The sequence below is a fragment of the Canis lupus genome, chromosome 11 (genome assembly GCF_011100685.1).
Source record: "Canis lupus familiaris isolate Mischka breed German Shepherd chromosome 11, alternate assembly UU_Cfam_GSD_1.0, whole genome shotgun sequence".
Lineage (NCBI taxonomy): Eukaryota > Metazoa > Chordata > Mammalia > Carnivora > Canidae > Canis > Canis lupus.
The window spans coordinates 6,237,805-6,261,589 of record NC_049232.1 but is presented as its reverse complement, the minus strand read 5'-3'; the positions used below and the strand labels follow the sequence as shown (position 1 = coordinate 6,261,589).

General features: G+C 36.4%; 1 protein-coding gene across 4 annotated transcripts in view; it reads right to left on the bottom strand.

Annotated features, from left to right (window-relative positions):
- Positions 1-5,614: 5,614 nt before the first annotated feature.
- Positions 5,615-23,785, bottom strand: part of COMMD10 (COMM domain containing 10) — a 185,149-nt gene continuing 166,978 nt past the window's right edge. For all 4 annotated transcript variants that reach the window (XR_005366529.1, XM_038551854.1, XM_038551856.1 and 1 more), the window contains 2 exons: positions 7,552-7,611; positions 5,615-6,829 (listed from right to left, as the gene is read on the bottom strand). Coding sequence is in view for 3 of the 4 variants with exons in the window: in XM_038551854.1 (XP_038407782.1) it covers positions 6,791-6,829; positions 7,552-7,611 (99 nt within the window). In the remaining variant the exon portion in view is untranslated. The remainder of the gene's footprint in view (positions 6,830-7,551; positions 7,612-23,785) is intronic.

Below are 23,785 nucleotides of genomic sequence, written 5' to 3'. Positions count from 1 at the left end.
GAATGGGAGATGTAAACTAGAAACAGAGCATAAAGGAAATCTGGTAGTATCAGAAGCAAGGAGGCTTGGGGAAACACCTTGAGAAATCACGGAGCTCTGTGCCTCACAGCAAAGCTGCAATTATTACAGATGAGAAAAACCTTATTATTGACTTTTTCTTAAATAATTCAGGTGCAATGTATTGTGTTCTTTAAAAACTCAGTTCCAGAAATAAATGCAACAGGTACATTTACTATTAACTGCTTTCGCCTTCTGTCCTTTACCTAGATTCCTTTGAAGAGAAAATATTTTAAAAACCCGAGTCATTTAGAAAATGAGATTCTCAGATTCTCATTAAAAGATGCTGAAGATGACTGAACTCTGGTTTTTATGAAGGGAAGCTTATTATATATTCATTATTTTTCCTGCCAGTTTCACTAATCCTGTAGCATCCTCTTCCTTACAGATTTTTAGACTGGGCCTGCTTCAACTGTCTTATTTTTGCAGACTATTTCTTTTGAAATAAAAACTAATAACTTTCCATTTCAAATAAAGCAAGCAAAGCAGTCTATGAAAACCACCATCAGTTGGATGTAAATTGTGGACCTTCAATCAGCTAGTACAACCTTTACACCTCAGAGAAAAGCAAAACGACTATTAAAAGCTTCAAAAGTATGTGTCAGGGTGGGGAGGAGCAGCAGAGAAGAAGCAATGATAAAATCCTTGAAGTTCTCTAAAATTATAAATGCCATTAAGCTTTACTATAAAATCCTTCAAATTAATGTGTTCCTAATTTTAGCATTAAATGAGGCTGGTGTATTGAGTAGAAGTATTTGCATAATGATGACAAAAATCAAAGTTTCAGGGGAAGCAAAATGGACTCATCTGAAACTTAAATTCTAATTCCTGAGCAGCTTCTGACTAATGAGCCTGAACAAGCCAGAATTGTCCTGGCCTTCTTCCTCAACAGTGGAAAAAAGGATTATGTAAAGACTTTGGGGGAAATTTATAATATACACCGCTGGCTCCTCAAACTTTTCCTTCAAAGGAGCCACGTTGGGGGAGGAGGGTGAATATATCTATTCCCAATAGTTCAAGGGCTTAGCCTAAAGTTGCAGGCAGCAAGCACAACGATTTTTTAAAGCTTCCCTTTTTCTCCTTAATATGTATATGTGTTTTGAACTCTCTGCCATAAAATATTCACGTCTCTTTAAAAATACAAATGGTTTAGATAACTGGTGAATAAGAATTATGTTACCCCCATATTAGTTAGTTAGGCTTTAGGCTAAGCTGCTGAATGAAAAAGATCCCAAACAGAGTTGCTCAAACAAGGTGTTGAATTCCTTATTTGATGGTCTAGAAATCGCAGCTTGTTAAGGATGTAACAGTAGCACTGCTCCACAGGATATCTGGGGACCCAGCTTCCTTCCATCTTGTTGCTCCCTACCCTGATGGCATTATCCTTGTCTGCTCAGTCAAATCTATGCTTCAATCCTAGAAAGGGGAAAGAAAACTGCAGATGAATGTCATTTCCACTCACATTTCACTGGCAAGATCTAGTCACATGGCTGCAGTAGCTGTAGAGGATGGAAAATAGAATTTTCAACTGATGGCCATGTGGTTGGTAAAAGTTAAAATGCTGCTAAAGAGAGATACACCACATCTACCTTACAGATTTCTGTATCCCTGCCAACTGCTCCATCCTCTACAGATGCCCCAGGGAAGGATGGCCTAAGGCATGTGCAAACCTTTCCTCTAAGAGCCACACAGTAAATATTTCAGGCTTTCTAGGGCACATATTCTCTTTGGCAACTACTCATCCTTGCTGTTTCAGGACAAAGGAGTCATAGACTCTATGACTAAATGTCAACAAAAGAACATGACTATTGTTTTAGTCATCCGTTAGAGTATAACACATTACTATACATTAAGAAGTTTAAATCAACACACATTCATTATCTCACAGTTACTGTGGGCTGGAGTTTGAGTCCTTCACATAAACTCTCACAAGGCTGTAGTCATGGTCAGTTGGGACTGTGTCCTCATCTGTAGGTTTGACTGGGAAAGGGTTCACTTCCTAACTTACTTGGGTTGTTTGTAGATTTATTTCCAATGGCTGTGGGGCTGCCGGCCTAGGGACTCAGCTTCTTCCTGGCTGCTGGTTGCTCTCAGCTCACAGAGGTCACCCACAGTTCCTCATCGTATCATTCTGCCCACAGCCCTTCTCACAACATGGCAGCTTGCTTCTTCCAAGCCAAGGAGAGAGGAAATCTCTACAGCGAGTTTGGTAGCACAACAAAGTTTTACATAATGCAACAATCAGGGGAGGGACATCCCATTTCCTTTGTCAGATTTGAGTGGTTAGAAGCAAGTAACAGTGGTGCTCACCCTCAAAGACAGAGGATTGTACCAAGATGTGAATACCAAAAGGCAGGGATGACTGGGAGCCTGCCTACCTAGCTATGTTACAATAAAACTTGATAAAAACAAGGGGTGGCCTGGCATAGTTTGCTGACCCCTGGAATAATGAGTAAGGTGTATAAAACACTGTTTAGGTAAGAGATAAAAATTCATAGAACAGAGTTAGAACAAAAGACTGGTCAGAATCAGAAGAGATATGTAGAAAGAGAGCTCCAGAAAAAAAAAAAAAAAAATTCAGATTCTGATCCCATCCTGTAATATACAAGTTATCTTATCTTGGGTTATGATGAAGAAACTGAGCTTGAGCAAATTTAGTATCACATAAAGTAGTGGAACTAGGACATGACTCTTAGACTGTCATGAGGGTCCAGACACTTAAAATTTTATTTAAAGTGTAATGGATGCCTTTGAAGGATTCTAAGCAGAGAGATGGTATAACTAATGTGACTGATGTTTTAGAAATATCAGCTCTGTGTGAAGAGTGCATTGAAGGAGGCTAGAGTGGAGGCAGGGTAGTCCAGGTCAAAGACAGCGGTTGCCCAAAAAGGCAGTGCCCTAAATCTGCAAGACATTCTGGTGGTAGAAGTGACAGGACCACCTTATAACCATAATGCATTCTATAGTCTCCTTACCCATGACATCTGGTCACATGGATCTTCTTTGGTTCCTTAAATGTGCTAAACCTTTCCCAATCTCTAGAATGCTGCATGGGCCATTCTACATGTCAAGAAGGCTTTTCACTCTGTTCTTCTATTATTTACTCTATTTCTCATGGCTTCTTGGCCTTTCAGCTAAGATCAAGTATTAGTTACTCTGTTCTTCAATTGCTTTGTTCTACCTCATCCCACAGGACTCACTTCAAATCTCAAGTCTCAGTGGATCTTTCCTTGGTGCCCCAATCTAAGTTTGGTTCTATCTTTGATCTTCTCTTAATAGAAGCCAATTATTTTCCATCCTATACTTCGTCACAATGTATTACATTTTCTTGCTTTTAAAAAATTGACTCTAAAATATTGTGCTTTAAGAACCATGTTTATTTTGTTCATCATTGTTAATATGGTGCTAGTATACAAAGTTCCTAGAATCATAGGCATAGGCACTCACTGAATATTCGTTAAAATACATGTCTGGCTTCAATGTCCTTACACTTAAATACTGTGCTAGTGCCTCTCACATTTGCTAATTATAGAACAGATCTCCTCTTCAACTTTTCTGGTGTCATCAGTGTGACATACCCCAAGTAATTAGTGATGTTCCAGCGTCCAACTATCTCACATCATACTCTTCCCAAAACCTGGTCCCAGGTTAAGGACAATGTGGAGAATGAAATGATGAGCAGTAGGAGAAACCGGTGATGAAGTTGTCTTGAGATAGCTGAATTCTCACTTACTGTTGGTGGTGGTATAAATGGATATGGGCCTTTGGGAAAAAAATTCATCAATATGCAAACATGGCTTTAAAATAAATATAAATAAGGGTGCCTGGGTGGCTCAGTCGGTTGAGTGTACTAACTCTTGACCTCATCTCAGGTCTTGATATCAGGGTTGTGAGTTCAAGCCCCATGTTAGGCTCCATGCTGGGTATGGAGCCTACTTAAAAATACATACATACATACATAAATATAAGTAAAAAAATACACAAAAAGGCACGTGCACATGTGTGTATTTACGTAAGAGATCTGAAAAGATATAGATCAAGAGTTTCCAAGTAGTTAGGGAGGCACTTCTGGGAAGTGGGGAGTGAGACTGGCAAAAGAGGAAATTTTTTTAAAACTATGGGCAACTATTATTTTTATAATAAAATCTCATTAAAGATAAAAATTGAAAATAAATCTTCATACTTTTTATGTAATCCCACCTCTAGTTGTCTATACTACTAAAATAATGACAGATGTGGTCCAGGGGTTGTAGATATAAAGATATGTCACCAGTGAGTTCTTTTATGTGTTAAAAAACTGGAAATAGTCTAAACGTCCAACAACAGATTGGATAACTACATAAAGTGGAGCTCATGCACATGATGGGCTATTTAATATACATTAAAATTATATTTTAGATTCTAAGGACAGGAAAAACGCTCAGGTATAATGTTACATAAGCAAAGCAAAGTATGGAACTATTTATGGCATTATTTCAATGTGTTAGGAAAGGAAGAAAAAAAGAGAAAAAAATAATGAGAAAGTCATATGGGTAAAAAAAAAAAATACCCACGTTAGTAAAATCTACCAAAATGTCATTTAATGGCCATTTGGATGATAAGAGTCTATAATTTTAGGTTCTTTATGATTTTTGTTTTTTCCTAATTAAAAAGAATCACAAATTATTACTGGAGAATCACAAATATTATTTGTAGTAGGTGTAAAAATAGTACATTAGTTCTTTTCTAGTAAGTGTGCCCCATCCTCATGTCAAGCACTCATTTAAGAGTGCCTGCTAAGAGAGGAGATTCCAGCACTTGTCTCTATCTCCCATATTTCTATGAAAAAGTAACAGGTACTCAGTACTGTTTGGGAGCATTTTCTTTGGCGCATCACAACAACAGTGGTGCCTTATGGAATGAAATTATCTGCAATTAAATATATTTTGGGAATAGCTATGTTCTCAGTTGGAATTCGACCTTCTACTTGTCCTTTCTTCAATGCCCTTGGTCAGACTTTCTTGAACTAGACTCATTGAGAGGAAGCTCTTTACCACATTTTTGTATAGTTTTAGATAATATTCTTAGAGAGTATAAAACCAGGCCTTTTAGGGAGCATAAAATGAGCTACTAATCGAGAATTTCATTTTGGACTGTCATGTTTAATTTAGATAGCTACAATGGGAGTTAAATTGGCCATTAAACCAATGAAAATTTCTACCTATCCATATGGTCACTGTCAGGAGGCCCTAACAAATTCCACTTGAGATGATGTATGTGTTTTTGTATATAAGAAGTCTGAAAGAATAGCTCCCAAAATGTTTAAGTAGTCAGGGAGCTCCCTCTGGAACAGGCAGAACAGAGTGTAGCAACATTAGACAGTTCCCATAAGCTACATATGGAAATAAATGCTGTTATACTATGAACACGTCTTCCAGATATCTTATTAATGGAAGTTTAAGTTAAAAACTTTTTCAAATTAATCAACTATGGACAGCAATGGTAATATTACTTTCTGAAATCATCCAAACTGCCAATCATTCTAAGCAACAACATACGGCATACATAAGGGCATAACTTCCAAATATTGAACATTTATTTGAGAGACCTTCAGCACTTATATGATGCAGATACCTCATAGAAGGAATGTGATTTAATTTCAGTGGCTGTTTGTTTAACCATAGGACATTTCTGAAATCAAATTTCTTCATATGAAGAAAGTTGTGTTTGACTCCAATCAATCTCTGTCTTCCTCAAAAAAAAAAAAAAAAAATCTCTGTCTTCCTCAATTTTCCCCCTTCTATCTTCCCACTCCCTCCTCCTGTCTTTCTTTGTAGAAAGAATATAGAACAAGTATTTCAGTCATAAAATTTCAACTGGTAGTATTTTTTTTTTATAGGCGACCATACTCACATTTATATAATCACCGCATAAAATTCTGTGTGTACCTCAGTTCACCTAATTCTAAAACATAAACATTTAATGGACTAAAATAAATTAACATATTTATAGGAAGAAAATGTAAAAGGTATCGGTTTTGAAATTTTAAGGATACTTATTTAGCACTCATGACAATTATTTTTATTGATGGTCTGAACCTGTCTTCCATACTATGAAGTGAATCATTATTAATTTGTAGTACAAAGAAAAGCACATGAAAACCTAGACTATCATTAGATCATTACACTCAATGAAAAAAATTAAAGTGTATTCAGAAGCTCACAGTGGAATTAACTGATATACTACTACTTGCTCTATTTTAAATTTCTTTCCTATATTTCCCAAGCAAAACATCATTATATTCAAGGAAAAATAAAGTTTTTTATTGCATTTGGTTGCTTTCTTTGCTTTTATTAATGTAATTACTGGAGTTCTGTATTCTAAGCTACACATCGTACTTTGTATCCATGGATCCTCCTTGATACATAAAGTATCCTCAAATATGTAAAAATAAACAGGTCAGGCAATAAAGCGAAAACAAGACAGTAATAACAGTATGGTATTTACTGTTCCCTTTAAAGTGAAAGTATTCTTAACAATTGTTTGCCCTTGGCTTACAGAGCGAGAGAATGTGTGTTAGGAGCTCTAAAAACAATCATCTCCCTTGGCTGTTATTTCTCTATGAAGTGATAAGCTGTGCAGTTTATAAGAAGAAAGCTACTGAATCCTTCAGAAAACACAACCTGGCAGTCTATCTTCAGAGCAGAATGATGAGGTGGCAGGAGTGTGATGGAGGAACCGGTCTTAGAGAACATCATGTAAGGGAATCCAGCTGTGCTTGTATGGTCTCCAGCTATTTATAAAGACAAAACAAGAGAAGAAATGGCTGAAAAGAGAGAAATGCATATGAAGGGTTGTTCAGAAACTTGCAGATAGGAGGGAAAGGATGGCAGTGGCAACCATGCATATTAAAATCCATTCATACAGCAATAGATCTACCATGTAGAAAAGTTTTCTTTTTGTATGAAGATATTAGAATTCATAGCAGTGATCTAAGTTTTCAAATTTGTTAAGGACGATGTCTGAGTTCTACTGTTTTAAATATACTCAGCTGTTTTAATTTGAATGATCACTATGCAAGACTTTTGAAAGGGTGGGTAGTGCATCTTCCTGGATTTCAAAGTCAGTAAAAGAAATAAGACATACCCTCAAAGACAAATCTTTACAGGCCTGACATCTCCCTTCTCCCTTAGGCCCCAAATTAAAATATTTAGTATTAAATATACCTAACATGCCAGTGTGGCTAGGTACCACACACTTCATTACTTAATGCTTTACTTTAAGGTAAGATAATAATCCTCTTGCCTTAATTAAAAACATTTCTACTTTCTTCCTGATTTAGTTTGTCAGATTCTCTTCATCTCAGCAATGCTTCCTGCCGTGAAACATACGGTGTTTACAAGGGATGTTTAAAGAACTTAGCTCCATAATAGGTCATTTAAAAATAAGAACTCATAAAAAGAATGCAACATTATGCAAACCCCACATAGCAGATATTATTTTAAAAATACAGACCTTGTTGTAGAAATCAAACAACTCTTTGTGACTGAATTCCACAAGAACTTTCTCCATGCTCTGGAAGGAAGAAGAAAAAGAATGAATTTAGTTATACATAATTTACATTGTAGCTTTTTCCTCTCTGGTTAGCTCCAGAATATGCCTTATTCTCCAAGTGGTTTAAAAAAATATCTGCTCCACTCAACCCCACTGTTCCTAGAACTCACAGACCCACTTAATGACCCTCTACTTTAGCAAAAGATTTCAACTCTGTAGGGACATCTGTTCTTTAAGTTGACTCCACAAAGGTTAATAAAATATATGCCAGCAAAAGAACAATTTCATGATCTACTTTTTTTTTTTTTCAAGACAGAGATAATATATGAGATTGTATTTCATCTTTCTCAGCAGTCCATTTGAAATCTAGCAAATACCATTACGCAAAGACACTGGAGGCGGCGTATCTGATTGAACTCATCCAGCCATTAATGCCTCCCGTCAGCACAGCTGCTGCCTCCAAGCATTAATCTAGCAGTTATGATCTTAACATGCTGAGATTGTTACCTTTTCTAATGTACAGACTCAGCAAAAGTTAACAATTAACGAGACAGCTTCAAAGCAGAGACTTCAACACACTCCTTCCTTTCGCCTCAGATGTGACAAGGGCAACCTTTGTGGGAGTCATGGGTGCAGAGGAATACTGTGCATATGTGCACAATGGTGTAGCAGAGTGCAACGGGGATCTGGCCCACCCCAACCTGCTTTTAGGTGATTTTGTAAACTGAGGAAACATTTAGAATAGTTTCTGAAGATGGGTCAAATGTGTCTGATTCAAGGTACCTTTGGCAAATGAAAGTTAATGAGGAGAGAATGCCAAGAATGTGTTTCCTGCTCTGACCATGCTGTCATGCTCACAGGACAAAAATGGGCACCATGAACGAAGAAGCAGACCAAGGTTGAAGACAGATGTGAATTCACGTGCTTCATCGCTTGTTTCTATGGCTATTTTTTTTCTTCATTTTATCTGTTTTGATGATTTCCATTTCTACTTTAAAAACCAATGTTTTCAAAACAAAGTATTTCCACTAACTCCAGGAAAGTCAATGAGCCTATGTTCAGATATGCTGCCTCCCTTTTCAAGAAGCCAAGGCACAGAGGATCAAATTCCACACTTCTTTTCTCTTGCAACACCTAGCTAAGTTGTTAGCTTTAAAATGAATAAAGGAGCATATCTGCTTTAAAGTTTCATTCTTTAGGAGGGATAAAAGTAGTAGGCTAATTGACACATTATTAAATCTCCAAAGGTTGAAATCAGTATTATCTAGTAGTGCTATATTTCCTTCCAGCAGTTACAGGAAGAGGATAGGCCTCAGTTTATCCTATAGAAAAGCAAGACAAGTTCATTACTTTCCCCCCATCCAAATGTTAGGAAGGACTAAAGACTGAATCAGTTTGTGAACAACTGATTTACTGTATGGACACTCAGAGGTCATAGCCAGGCTGGGTCCTTGTTTCCTGAATTTTGCTTTGTTTTGAGGTAGCGTTTTCTAAAAGGTTACATTAAGGAAAGGGAAGGAAGGTAACTTTGAAAATGTACTTCTTAAAATAACAACAGCTAAAATAACATGTGTGCACATGTGCATGTCAGTGTGTATATATATGTATATATAGGGAGAGATATGTATATATATTTAGTGTTTTGCTTGACTGAAATACTCAGCAACAGGAAGGGAAACTGCTGATACCTGAGATAAAATATGCAAAGAACTTATGCCAATATCAGGTATAATCACTGACAGCTATTATCATTTCCCATTCAACCCACAGCGACTTAGAGAAGACCATGAGAATATGGGAGAATACGGGGAGAATACAGGAGTGGTTTTAAGTGTTCCATATCTATGTGTACAGAGATTCTCTTTAGAGTTTGAGAATCTACGTTTACCCAAGGGGTGGCCAAGGGCAGTTGTGTTAGGGTGTAAATGATGGAACTTAGATATGTGGGACAAAAAGGAAAGGAGGGCTGGCTGAGAGCCAACTCCCCACATTGTCAAGCTCTGACACGGAACCTCAGAGAGCCCAAGAATTCTAAATTCAAATCTCACCCTTCAGGACACTACTGAAGGTACATTATCAAGGAAGGAGTACAGATTGTATTTACTTAGTAGTTTGATAACTTTATTTATGACTTTAAATTTAGATATATGGCCCAAGGCCTCCATTTTCACTACTGCTTCAGGTCCTGCAAATATTAGGAATGAGTGTGATCAGAATCTTTCTTTGGACGATGATATTTTTAGGAGAAAAACACACTCTGAGCTTTCTTTGAGAATGTAACCAGAAAGTCACAAATAGGCTTTATCAAACCACAATTAACTCTCTAGCTTCATTGTTTACCCTTCAGAAAATGTGTGGAAGATTCTGTTCACTAAGGAAGCATGTTTTCAAACAACTTCTCTTTAGTTTCATGTCTGGACAGAAATCAGTGCAGCCTAGACCCAACAAAGATATAAGAAGTGTATTTAGTTTAATGAGAGTCCAATTATTAGTATTTCAGTGCTTGGGCTTGGACTGTCTAGCTCTATTAACACTCTGGGCCTTTGACTCAACTTATGGTTCATTAGTATCTTTGTTAAGGCAAGAAAAAAAAATAAAAATGAAATTCAAACGTGCCATCTCAGCTATCAATAGCAACTCTAACAACAAACTTTCAGGTGAGAGATGTAGAAAATCCTGGCTATGGTAGTTTTATAGGCTATTTGACAATGGGTTTAATTATCCATGTGCTTCATGTCTATCACTGTCAATAGATAATGAGATTTGACGACTTAGTTCTATTTTTCCCCCCAAAGGGTCAGAAAGATAGTCTGGATAATAAACTGTAGCCTATTATGTCATTCTAAATAAGAAGAGAAATATCTTAGTGACATAAAACTATAGTTGCAAGTAATCAAAATGCTGTCGCCTTGTCCATTATATACCAAAACTTGAACTATATACCTCTAATCACTTGGTGAAACAAATACATGTATGTATTTTTCATATATCTTCAAATAGTACTGTACTTCACTACTTTTTATGTAGTCAAATGTTTAAGAAAAAACTTTATGAGAACATTACATTCCCATTTTTCCAGTAATTAGATACAGAGGATATTTTCATACAAGGCAAAATGTATTTTAAGTTAAAATAATTTGTTTAAAAAATGGTGATTCTAACAGGGAGTTTATATTGTCTGGCAGAGGAATATAATGACTTGTTAAGTACTACAAATTATTTCTGGAAGGGCTTTTCATTGCTTGTGTGTTTAAGAGGAATATCAATGGATACTTGTTATTATCCAGGACAACTTACGGGTAACATGTAGTAGATTTGGTGAAGAAGAAAAAAAAAAGTAAATTCAGACATGAAGAAAATGACAGTAATACAATAACAGTAGGGGACTTCAGCACCCCATTTACTTCAATGGATAGATCATCCAGACAGAAAATCAATAAGGAAACACTGGACTTAAATGACACATTAGACCAGATGGACTTAAGAGACATATATAGAACATTCCATCCAAAAGCAAGATGCATATTCTTCTCAAGTGCACACGGAATATGCTGCAGGAACGGTTACATGTTAAGTCACAAAACAAGTCCTAATAAATTTAAGAAGACTGAAATCATATCAAGTATTTTTGCTATAATGGTATGAAAATAAAATCAATCACAACAAGAAAGCTGGAAAAACCACAAACACATGGAAGTTAAACAACATGCTAATAAAAAAGCAACCAGTCAACAGAGAATGAATAAATAAAAAAAGTACCTTGAGACAAATAAAAATGGGAGCACAACCATTCAAAATCCATGGGACATAGCAGAAGTACTTCTAAGAGGGAAGTTTATGGCAATACAGACTCACTTCAAAAAACAAGAAAAAAAATAAACTTCAAACAACTTAATCTTATACCTAAAGGAATGAGAAAAAGAACAAGCTAAACTCAAAGTTAGTAAAGGGAAAGAAATAATGAAGATAGGAGTGGAAATAAGTGAAATAGAGACAAAAAAATCAATGAAACTCAGAGCTAGTTCTTTGAAAAGATAAACAGCATTGCTAAACCTTTAGCCAGGGGATCCCTGGGTGGCGCAGCGGTTTGGCGCCTGCCTTTGGCCCAGGGCGCGATCCTGGAGACCCGGGATCGAATCCCACGTCGGGCTCCCTGGTGCATGGAGCCTGCTTCTCCCTCTGCCTGTGTCTCTGCCTCTCTCTCTCTCTCTCTGTGACTATCATAAATAAATAAAAAAAATTTAAAAAAAAATCTTTAAAAAAAAAATAAATAAAAAAAATAAACCTTTAGCCAGACTTCTCCAGAAAAAAAGAAAAGGCCCAAATAATTAAAATCAGAAATGAGAGGAAATTACAACCAATACTGGAGAAATACAAAGGATCATAAGATAGTACTACAAATAATTACATGCCAACAAATGGGATAATCTAGAAGAAATGAATCAATTCCTAGAAACATACAACCTTCTAAGACTGAGTCCAGAAGAAATAGAAAATCTGAACAGACTGATCAGTATTGAAATTCAATCAGTAATTAAAAAAAAAAACAAAAAACCTCCCAACAAACAAAAGTCCTAGGCCAGACAGCCTCCTAGGTGAATTCTAACAAACATTTAAACTAGAGTTAATACCTATCCTTCTCAAACTATTCCAAAAGATTGAAGAAGGAATGCTTCCAGAGTCCTATGAGGCCAGCATCACCAAGATACCAAAACCAGACAAAGCCACCATAAAAAAGGAAAATTACAGGCCAATATCTTTGAAGAACACTGATGCAAAAATACTCAACAAAATATTATCAAACTGAATCATACATTAAAAGGTCATATACCATGATGAGGAAGAACTTATTCCAGAATGCAAAGATAGTTCAACATCCACAAATTAGTCAATGTGATACACCACACTGACAAAAAAGATAAAAATCATATGATCATCTCAATAGATGCAGAAGATGCATTTGATAAGATTCAACACACAGTTATGATAAAAACTACTGACAGAGTAGATACAGAAGGGAATATACCTCTGACAGACCCACAGCTAACATTATACTCAGTGGTGGAAAGCTGACAGCTTTTCCTCTAAGGTCAGAAGACAAGCATGCCACTCTCACCATTTTTTATTCAACATAGTATTGGAAGTCCTAGTCACAGTAATTGGATAAGAAAAATAAATAAAAAGCATCCAAATTGGAAAAGAAGATATAAAACTGTCACTATGTGCAGATGACATGATACAAAATATAGAGAACCTTAAAGACTCTACCAAAAAACTATTATAACTAATAAATTCAGTAAAGTCGAAGGATACAAAATTAATATACATAAATCTGTGGCATTTCTATACAATTATAACAAAATCAGAAAGAGAAATTTAAAAAACAATATTACTTGCAATAGCATAAAAAATAATAGAATACCTAGGAATAAATATAACGAAGGAGGTAAAAGACCTGTACTTTAAAAACTATAAGACACTGATAAAAGAAATTGGAGAATACATAAATAAATGTAAAGATAGTCTGTGTTCATGGACTGGAAGAACAGATTCAATGCAATCAGTATCAAAAACCAATTGCATCTTTCACAGAAATAGAACAAACAATCTTAAAGTTTGTATTGTATGGTCAAAAAGACCCCAAATGACTTAAAGTGATCTTGAAAAAGAACAAAACTGGAAGTATCACAATTCCAGATAATCAAGATATACTACAAAGCTGTAGTAATCAAAACAGTATGGTACAGACACACACATGCAAACAAACCACATAGTTCAACAGAACAGAACAGAGAGGCCAGAAATAAACCTATGCTTATATAGTCAATTAATATTCAAAAAAGGAGTCAAGTACATACAGTGGGAAAAAGACAGTCTCTTTAATAAATGTAGCTGGACAGCTACAAGTTAAAGAATCAAACTGTACCACCTTGTTTCACTAAATACAAAAATAAACTCAAAATAGATTTAAGACTTAAGTTTAAGACCAGACACCATAAAACTACCAGAAGCAAACACAGGCAATAAGCTCTTGGATACCAGTCTGAAAAAGATTGTTTTGGATCTGTCTCCCCAGGAAAGGACAATAAAAGCAAAGGTAAACAACTAAGAACTACAGCAAACTAAAAAGCTTTTGTATGGTGAAGCAAACCAACAAAATAAAAAAGCTACTGAATGAAAGACGAAATTTGTAAATGACATAACTGGTAATGGGTTAATTATCAAAATACATAAAAAGCTCACACAATAGGAAAAAAACCCCAAACAATATGATTAAAAATGAGAAGAGGAACTGAATAGGTATTTCTCCAAAGAAGACTTACAGATGGCCAAAAGACACATGAAAAGATGCTCAACATCACTAATCATCAGGGAAACACAAAACAAAACCACAATGAGATATCATCTCACGACTTGTCAGAATGGCTGTTAACAAAAAGACAAGAAATAACAAGTGTTGGCAAAGATGGGGAGAAAAAGGAACTCTCCTGCACTGTTGGTGGAAATGTAAATTGGTGTAGCCACTATGCAAAACAGTATGAAGGCTCTTCAAAAACTTAAAAATAGACCTACCATGTGGTCCAGCAATTCCACCCTCTGGGTGTTTATGAAAAACAAAACAAAACAAAAAACCCACCAGCAAATCACCAACCTGAAGAGATATATGAACACCTATGTTCACTGCAGCATTATTTATAACAGCCAAGATATAGAAGCAATCTAAATGTCTATTAATAGATGAATGGATAGAGAAGACATAGTATATATAAATAAAATAGAATATTGATCATGAAAGGAATGAAAGCTTCCCATCTGTGACAGCATGGATGTACCTAGAGGGTATTATGCTAAGTGAAATAAGTCAAACAGAGAAAGACAAATACTGTATATTTTCACTCACATGTGGAATATAGAAAACAAAACAAAACAGAAACAGATTCATAGATACAGGAAACAATCTGGCTGCCAGAGGGGAGAGGGGTGAGGAGATAAGTGCAACAGAGAAAAGGGATTAAAAGGTATAAACTTCCATTTATAAAATAAATAGACATAGGGATACTATATACAGAATAGGCAATATAGTTAATAATATGTAACAATTATGTATGGTGACAGACGGTAGCTAGATTTATCATGGTGATCACTCTGTAATATACATAAATGTTGAAATATTTGTACATTTGAAGCTAAAGTTGACCCTTGAACATGAGGCTTAGGGATGCTGACCCCCTCCATTTAAGTTGAAAATCCATATGTAACATTTACTCTGCCCAAACTTAACTACTAATATAGCCCACTGTTGACTGGAAGCCTTACTAATAATGATAACATAAACAATAGATTAATACAAATTTTGTAAGTTACATAGATTATTTACTGTTTTTATTTTCTATACTGTATATACATCATAAAGCTACAAAAAAGAAAATGTTATTAAGAAAGTCATAAGAGAAAATATATTTACAGTGCTGTACTGTATTAATGAAAAAAAAATCCATGTATAAGTGGTTCTGCCCAGTTCAAATTCATATTATTCAAAGGTTAACTGTAATATAATATTGCATATCAACTCCACTTTAGGAAAAAGAAAAGAAAAAGAAAATTCACCCTGGGCTTTAGCTGTAATGGATAACTCTTAGAAAAACTCTTTTTAGAGATGGACCACACGGGTCCCATAAAAATTGTCAGGTTACATGCGTTTATATAATTACTTTTTCCGTGTTAATGCAGACAACATGAAATTCCACAAGTGTGCTTTTAAATAAAAAATATTACAGTTGTTTTTCAGACACACACAAAAATAGGCTCACAAAATATGGAGAGAGCCCAAATGTCCATCGATTGATGAATGGATAAAGAAGATGAAGTGTACACACACACACACACACACACACCATAGAATATTACCCAGCCACCAAAAAAAAAAAAAAAAAAAAAAAAAAAAAAGGAAAGAAATCTTACCATTTGCAACCACATGGATGGAGCTAGAAGACATCATGCTAAGCAAAATAAGTCAGTCAGAGAAAGATAAATACTATATGATTTCATTTATATGCAGAATTTAAGAAACAAAACAGATGAACATATGGGATGGGGGCAAAGAAAAGGAGATACGGAAAACAAGCCCTAAGACACTCCTGACGACAGAGAACAAACAGAGGGTTGAGGGTGGGAGGTGGGTGGGGGATGGGCTAGATGACTGATGGGGATTAGGTACTTGTTATGATGAGCATCTGGTGTTGTATGTAAGTAATGAATCACTGACTTCTACTCCAGAAAGCAATACTGCACTGTATATTAACCAAAATTTAAATTAAAAATAAATAAATAATTATTCAATTAAATAAAAAAAGAAATAGGCTCGTATGATGATTATATGTAATCTAAAAGTCCTGACACTGCTAACATTTCAAAGTATTTTCACCTACATTACTTCATGTTAATTTTAAAACAGTCTGAAGAGGCAAGGCATGTCATAATATATTCCTCTTTAACAGATGAGCACACAGAGGCACATCATGGTAAGAAAGCCACCTAAGAAAAACAACCATGCAACAATGGACAATGAACTAGAAGAGTCTGAGTTGGAAATTAAGGGCTATCCAGAACTGTTCTTTTCATGTGAGACAAAATACAGATAACAGTTTCAATAGGTAAGATGTTACTAGAAAAAAAAAGGAAGTAATTTAGCAATACCCAACTAGGTCAAGATACTATTATACATACCATTTCACATAAACAAAGATTTTTTTTTTTTACATTAAAGGTGAGGTCAGTAAATAAGATCTTTTTTTTTTTTTTTTTTTTTTTTTGTGATTCTGCTTTGTTGTTATTGTTGGGTGGGGGATAAAGAGGATGGGTGATGTGTACTGTTTATCTCACATACTAAATATAAAGGAAATGATGGATAAGTGAGAATATATTAAAACCCAAAATTTCCATTCATCAAGTCATATCATCAAAAACTAAAAGGAAAGCCACAGGGACACCTGGGTGGCTCAGCAGTTGGGCGTCTGCCTTTGGCTCAGGGTATGATCCCGCAGTCCCGGGATGAAGTCCCATATCAGGCTCCCTGCACGGAGCCTGCTTCTCCCTCTGCCTCTGTCTCTGCCTCTCATTCTCTCTGTGTTTCTCATTCATGAATGAATGAATGAATGAATAATAAATACATAAATAAATAAATAATTTTTTTTTGAATAAAAGGAAAGCCACAGAGACTCATACCCAGAATACACAAAAATTACTACAAATTAAAAGAGGCAAAACTCCATTTAAAAATGGACCAGAACATATATCCAATCATTGTGTTGTACACCTAAACCTAGTACAATGTTGTGTCAGTTATACTTCATTAAGAAAAAAAGCCACCTGGCTGGTGGTATTTGGCTGGAGTGAAGGAGGAAACAGTCAGAAGACTCTCATGATGCCAGATGAGATTGTTAAAAGGGACTCCAGCTATGTGCTGATGATCTGGAAGCCTGGCTCTGGTGGAATACAAGTGGGAGAGAAACTAAAAATTCTGGATAGTTCTCTTCTTGGTAGGTTTCCTGGCAGTTTCCCCAGCAGACAGCAGTACTTCTGGGCTGCCCAAGAGTGCCCTGGTTTGACAGCCTTGCTCTGATTTTAAAAAGGCAAAAAAAAAAAAAAAAAAAAAAAAAAGACAAGAGGCTTGAGGAGTCACTTCACAAAAGGCATCCAAACAGCCAAAACCATGTAAAAATGTATTAGCAACCATATGGCTGGAAGGCATGAAAACTTGTTAACTACTCTGAAAACTTGGCTGGTATTATTTACTCAAGCTGAATATATGCATACCCTATGACCCCAAAATTCACTCCTAAGTATTCATGTTATGTTCAACTGAAATGTACACATACAGACACCATGAGACAGTACAAGAATACTGATAGCACTAATATTCAAAAGAACCAAAAAATGGAAGTAACTAGAATTTCTTTCAACAGAATATGTAAATAAAGTGTAGTACAGCAATACGATGGAACATTATATAGAAGTGAAAATAACTACAGCTAAATACGACATCATGCATGACCCTCAAACATATAAATGTCAGAGAAAGGAACAGAAGACACGTATTGATTTTTTTCATTTATATGGGGACTTAAAAAACAACAGTAAAAAAGGTTTTAGAGACAAATTCTTAAGTGGTACAACTATAAAGTAAGAAACAAAGATATTACCAGATGTATTCAAATAGTGATCACCTCTGGATGACTGGATAGAGGACAGAGGAGGTAGTACTTAGGAGGAGGAGGCATAAGGGAGGCTTCTGATGTAATGACAATACTGTATATATTTCTTGGTGATGGGCTAAAGGTGCTCTTTTACAAGTCACTGTGCTTCTTCTATGTATGTGTGCCATATTTTACCAATTAAAAAAAGGATGGAACCACTAGGTATTAAATTCATTTGTTCATTTTTATTCAATAAATATGGATTAAATCCCTACAGGGCCTATTCTAGAAATACATATACGTAATGAGTGACAGAGACAAAAGTACCCCTCATTAACAAAGGAAGACAACAAACAAGATTTGTAACAGTAAGACCAACAGCAATAACAATTCACATACATACATGTAAGAATGTCTATTGATGTTCAGTGTTAGGAAGAAAAATAAAGCAGGGAAAGGGGAGGTGGGTAGGTGGAGATTCAGTGGTAGGTAGGTAGAGAAGATCTCACCGAAATGATGACATCTGAGCTAAGATATAAAAGAAGCAAGGGACAAAAAAAGACAACCTATAGGATGGAAGAAAATACTTGCAAATCATTATCTAGTAAGAGTATAATACCAGAATATATAAAGAACTCCTATAAATCAACAACAAAAGGACAAGCTCAGTTTAAAAAAAGGCAAAGGACAAAACAAAAAAGATACACAAATGGTTAAGTAAGCCCATGAAAAGATATTCAACATCCTAAGTCATTAGGGAAATGCAAGTCAAAACTGCAATGAGATACTTCTTCATCTTTAGTAAGAAAAATATAATTTTGCCAGTGGAAATGGAGAAAACCCAGCTGTTGATGAGGATGTAGAGGAACTGGAATCCATACACATTGCTAGTGGGAATGTAAAATGGTGCAGTAGCTGTGGAAAACAACCTGAAATTCCTGAAAAAGTTAAACAAAGAATTACCAGCAATTCCACTCCTGAATATATACCCAAAAGAAATGAAAACAGGGAGTGAATACTTGTACACCAATGTTTCTAGTATCTTTTCAACAGCTACTCAAAGCAATATGTTGACCTAATAAGCAGTTAAGATTTTGATGAAAAGATGGTAGTGGAAGCAAGACCATAAGGAACATTGAGACATTACTTAGAGTAATGCAAATGCATGTATAAAATTATACATGTTCACAACTCCCTCAACCATCAGTTTAGGTACTGTTGTGGGCTGAGTTGTGTCTCCCCCATATTCACATTGAAATTCTAACCCCCAGGATCTCAAAACATAACTGTATATAGTGTTAGGGTCTTAGACAATTAAAGTAAAATGAGGTCATGTAGATGGGCCTGAGTTCAACATAACTGGTGTCCTTATAAGAATAGGAGTTAGGACCCAGAACACACAGAGAAAGACCATGTGAAGACACTGAGGGAATATGGCCATCTATAAGCCAAAGACAGAGGCCTTAGAAGAAACCAATCCTGTTGACACCTCGATCTCAAACTTCTAGCCTCTAGAATGTAAGTAAATAAATTTCTGTTATTTAAGCAACCTAGTCTGACCTACTTTGTTATGGCAGCCCTGGCAAACTCAGATGGACTCCTGGCAAACTCAGATAGACTCCATCTTCTGGGATGGACAGAAGATCTTTCTTCTAAGAACAATGGAAAACCACTGGAGAGTTTTAACTATAAGAATGACATAATTTGGGCAGCCCCGGTAGCCCAGCGGTTTAGCGCCTGCCTTCAGCCCAGGGCGTGATCCTGGGGACCCGGGATCGGGTCTTGCGTCGGGCTCCCTGTGTGGAGCCTGCTTCTTCCTCTGCCTGTGTCTCTGCCTCTATCTGTGTCTCTCATGAATAAATAAATAAAATCTTAAAAAAAAAAAAAAAAAGAATGACATAATTTTATTTACATATTAACAACTGCCCTGCTTTTATTTGTAAATGTAGTTGGCCAAACTGGGTGTGGAGAAACCAGCTAGGAGGCTACTGTATTGGTTCAGGCCACATAGTGTTTTGATTTAATGTGATGGCAACAGTGATAAAGTAGAAAAATGAGATATGGTATAGAGGTGAAGAGATAGTACTTGGTGACAGATTTGAGTGAGGGTATTTGTATAAAGGAGTAGAAGTCAGAAGGACCCTCAGCTTTCTGGCAAAAGATGGAGGCAGGGAAGATTAGGAAACTAGAGAATACCTGAAGAAGGAAAGAATCAAAGGGGTAGTTTCAGACACAATTAGCTTGATTATGTCTGTGAGACTTCCCTGCAAATGAATGAAATAAATCCAGAAAGCCAAAAACGATACTTACGTTGATATTTTGTTATGATATATGGATATTTACAACTGCAAAAGTGTGGGGCACCTGGGTTAAGCACAGTTGGTTAAGCCTCTGGCTCTTGATTTTGGCTCAGACCATGATCTCAGGGTTGTGCAACTGAGTCCCACAATGGGCTCCATGCTTAGCAGGGAGTTGGCTTGAGGATTCTTTCCCTTTGCTCTTCCCCCTACTTGTGCATGCTCTCTCTCTCTCTCTCTCAAATAAATAAATCTTAAAAAAAAAACAAAACAAAACAAATAAGAATGAAACTGTAAGAGTAGATATGACTGCCCAGGAAAAGAATGCAGTATAAGAAGACAGGAAGGTCTGGGGCTCACCCTATGGAACTCCAGTATTTAGGGTAGGTGGTGTTCCATAAATGACAAGTACCACCAGGCCCACAAATTAGGCTAAGAGCACTGACAGGTGCATAGTATGTGAAAACGTATGGTGGGCACTTATTACATGGGTCAAAATAATTTAGTGAGTTAGTATACAGGTAATAAAACTGGGGAGCCTTATTTTTAAATATATCTTCAATCTTCCATTTTCCAGTAAAACACATTAAAGTAGGGATCCCTGGGTGGCGCAGCGGTTTAGCGCCTGCCTTTGGCCCAGGGCGCGATCCTGGAGATCCGGGATCGAATCCCACGTCAGGCTCCCGGTGCATGGAGCCCTCTGCCTGTGTCTCTGCCTCTCTCTCTCTCTCTGTGACTATCATAAATAAATAAAAATTAAAAAAAAAAACACATTAAAGTCACTAATAATATTAGGTAAACATACACAGACTAGAAGATTTACTCTCTTTTGCCTTCTACATATAAGATTACAACCAAGAACCCATTTAGGAAATTCATTATTTATATTGCTTAAGCTGGTCTCCTGCATTAAAACCTAATTTAGAATTCTCTGCATCCTCTCTGAACACTCTGCAAAGTGAAAATCAGAGTGCGAGATTAAAATTCTGCCAACTTCTTAAAAAACAAGAAAGATACATTTGTTCACCCATTCCTTTTCATTTTTAATTTGTAGTCTTATCTACAAGCACCTGGATAATGTTGCACTACCCATTAGCAAAACTCTCATGGAAATAAAATTTAGTAAGGCCTTCAGAGAGGTCTAAATTGAAGAAAGCTGACAGTAAAAATATCCTTTGCTTTCTCATTACTTAGGAAGTAGGAACACATACATTTTCCAAGTGAGAAATGCATTAGCCTTTGCACAAATTATCCAAGTAAAAACAACCCCCAAATAGTACAGGTCTCAACTAGTTAAGAGTTAAGCCAAATTTACATTGCTTAGTTGGATATTGGAATTAGAAATGACACAATTAGCTTTTCACCTAGAAAATCAGAGGAGGTGAAGGATTCCAGTAAAAGAAAACCTAATCTCATGTTCTGACAGAATCTAAAAATACTTTGCTAGGTACCTAAAGAGGAAGTTTTCTCCTTTTCAGTTACATGAAGGGCAAAGATAATACGTAAATAATATTTCAAGCTCTACTGAATGTTGACTGGATTTACAAAACAAAAGACAGTAGGCATCATTTATTTAATAAATACATCTAAACATTATGTTCTAACTATATACAGTAATAGATAACTGTAAATATATTCCAGTACCTCTATTCACTATTATTGCTCAAAAAAACCGAGGGATGTAATTTAAGCTCTCATCACAGACTGAAAATAAAACCCCATGAAATTCTACGATACATATAAGCATTAGCCATTTCTGTCATCATTCAAGAAACATTACAGAGAGCCAATACAAAGACAAACAGGAAGGTGTGATATCCTTGACCAAAGAAAGGTCCTTCTCTAGGTAGGCAGGTTGCCCTTTATAGCTAAGAAGGTACGTGGGACAGAAGGGAGGAAGGGATCCTCTGCCCATCTGTCAGATCAGTGGAATCAATCCTGGCAACCAAAGGGGTAACAGATGTTACAATCAGCTCTGATTCGGAGGGTGCCAGCTTGAGAAGGTGCAAGCAAAAGCACCGTAGGTGGAGGGAAAGCAAATTTCCACTTTTCTATGAAGCAGCTTGACTACATGACCTCCCAAGGTTCTTTTCAATTCTAGAGCTTGAAGATGTTGAAAGGCAAACCTCTATAAACAAATTAAACTGGTGAACTGAGATAGTTAAGAGAACCACAAAATGTCAGTAAGAAAGAGCTCTGGCAATAACCCTAGTTCAACCCTTTTATTCAAAAGATGAGGCAGCTGGTCCCACAAAGATGAACCAACATGAAGTATATTATGGGGAGACCAATCATTGTTCTTTTCATTTTACTGTTAGGATAACTCAACCTAAAATAGCACTTTCACCTGCAAATCAGGCTAATTTATAGAAAAAAGTTCTCTCCGTGAATTTGCACATTTACACCCCCTCTCTAATTCTACACATAAATACACAGAAGCTATGCTGAGAGTAAATCTTTTGAAAAATAGGGTTGATAAAGCACCAACGTGTCTTAAATAATAGGGAAATAATGTGAACTTAAATTTTCAAATCCTCACAACTTTCCAGAAAAAAAAAAGGTAATGTTTGTCTTAAAAAAAAACAAAAAACAAAAAAGAAATACTAGGAATATTTCATAGAAGTTAACATAGTATCACTGCCATGTTTAACATTCTAATTCCAAACAAACAAAAATATGTCAGCCCAATGAATACAGAACATCACAGAGAGAGTAAGAGAAATAATCACTTGCACCTGACTATGGAGCTGATCTCTATCACTCCACCAAACCCTGTGATTCCAAAGGCTCTTCAGGAAAACAGCAACCTATCCAGCAGGCTCCCACATTTCCCGGGCACAATAGCCCGTGCTGCTTGAGGGGGGGAGCCGGCAAACTGGAGACACCTCAGTTTATATCAAGGTTTTATAAAAGCTGCAAAAGGACAATTTCAACAAAGAGATGGAATACAAGCCACGAAAGACATTTCTTAAATCAACCAAATGACAGCTTTTCTTTTTTAAATCTTTGAAAAAGTTTGCCAAAACACTTTCTATTTAAGAATATAGACAGTGTGTGTGTGTGTATATATATATATATATACACATACACACACAGTAAAGGTGAATTTCATGCTTATTAGCATAGCATTCAAGACTTCCAGAAATCTGGCCCCTGACTCCACCTATAGCTTCAAGTTTTCGCATCCTTTTAGCACACTGTACGCACCAGCCATACCAGTACACTCTGCAGACTGCCCTTTGGGTCTTTGGTCATGCTGTTCCCTGTGTTCTTTCAGTGGTGCTCCCAATGGCTCTTGTGGGTAAAAGGAGCACACATGTGGATTTGGCCAGATCCTTAATTCAGTTGACCTAACAGCCCTTTGTGCATATTTCAGTTACTGCTTTTCCATGCTATACAGAATGGAATGACCCACCTTTGTACTACAGATGGTAGGCTCTTCAAGGGCAGGGGCTATGCTTTCTTCATTGTAGGCCAATAGCCAAGTATGGTATTGATCACAGTACTTAGTAATACGTATGTTTACTGAGCTCAATTTTTATTTATTTTTTTGAGAGAGAGAGAGTGTGTGTGAGTGGGGGTGGGAGGGGCAGAAGGAGAGGGAGGGAGAGAATCTCAAGTAGGTGCCACTCCCAGTACAGAGCCTGAGGCAGGGCTCTATCTCACAACCCTGAGATCATGACTTGAGCCTAAATCAAGAGT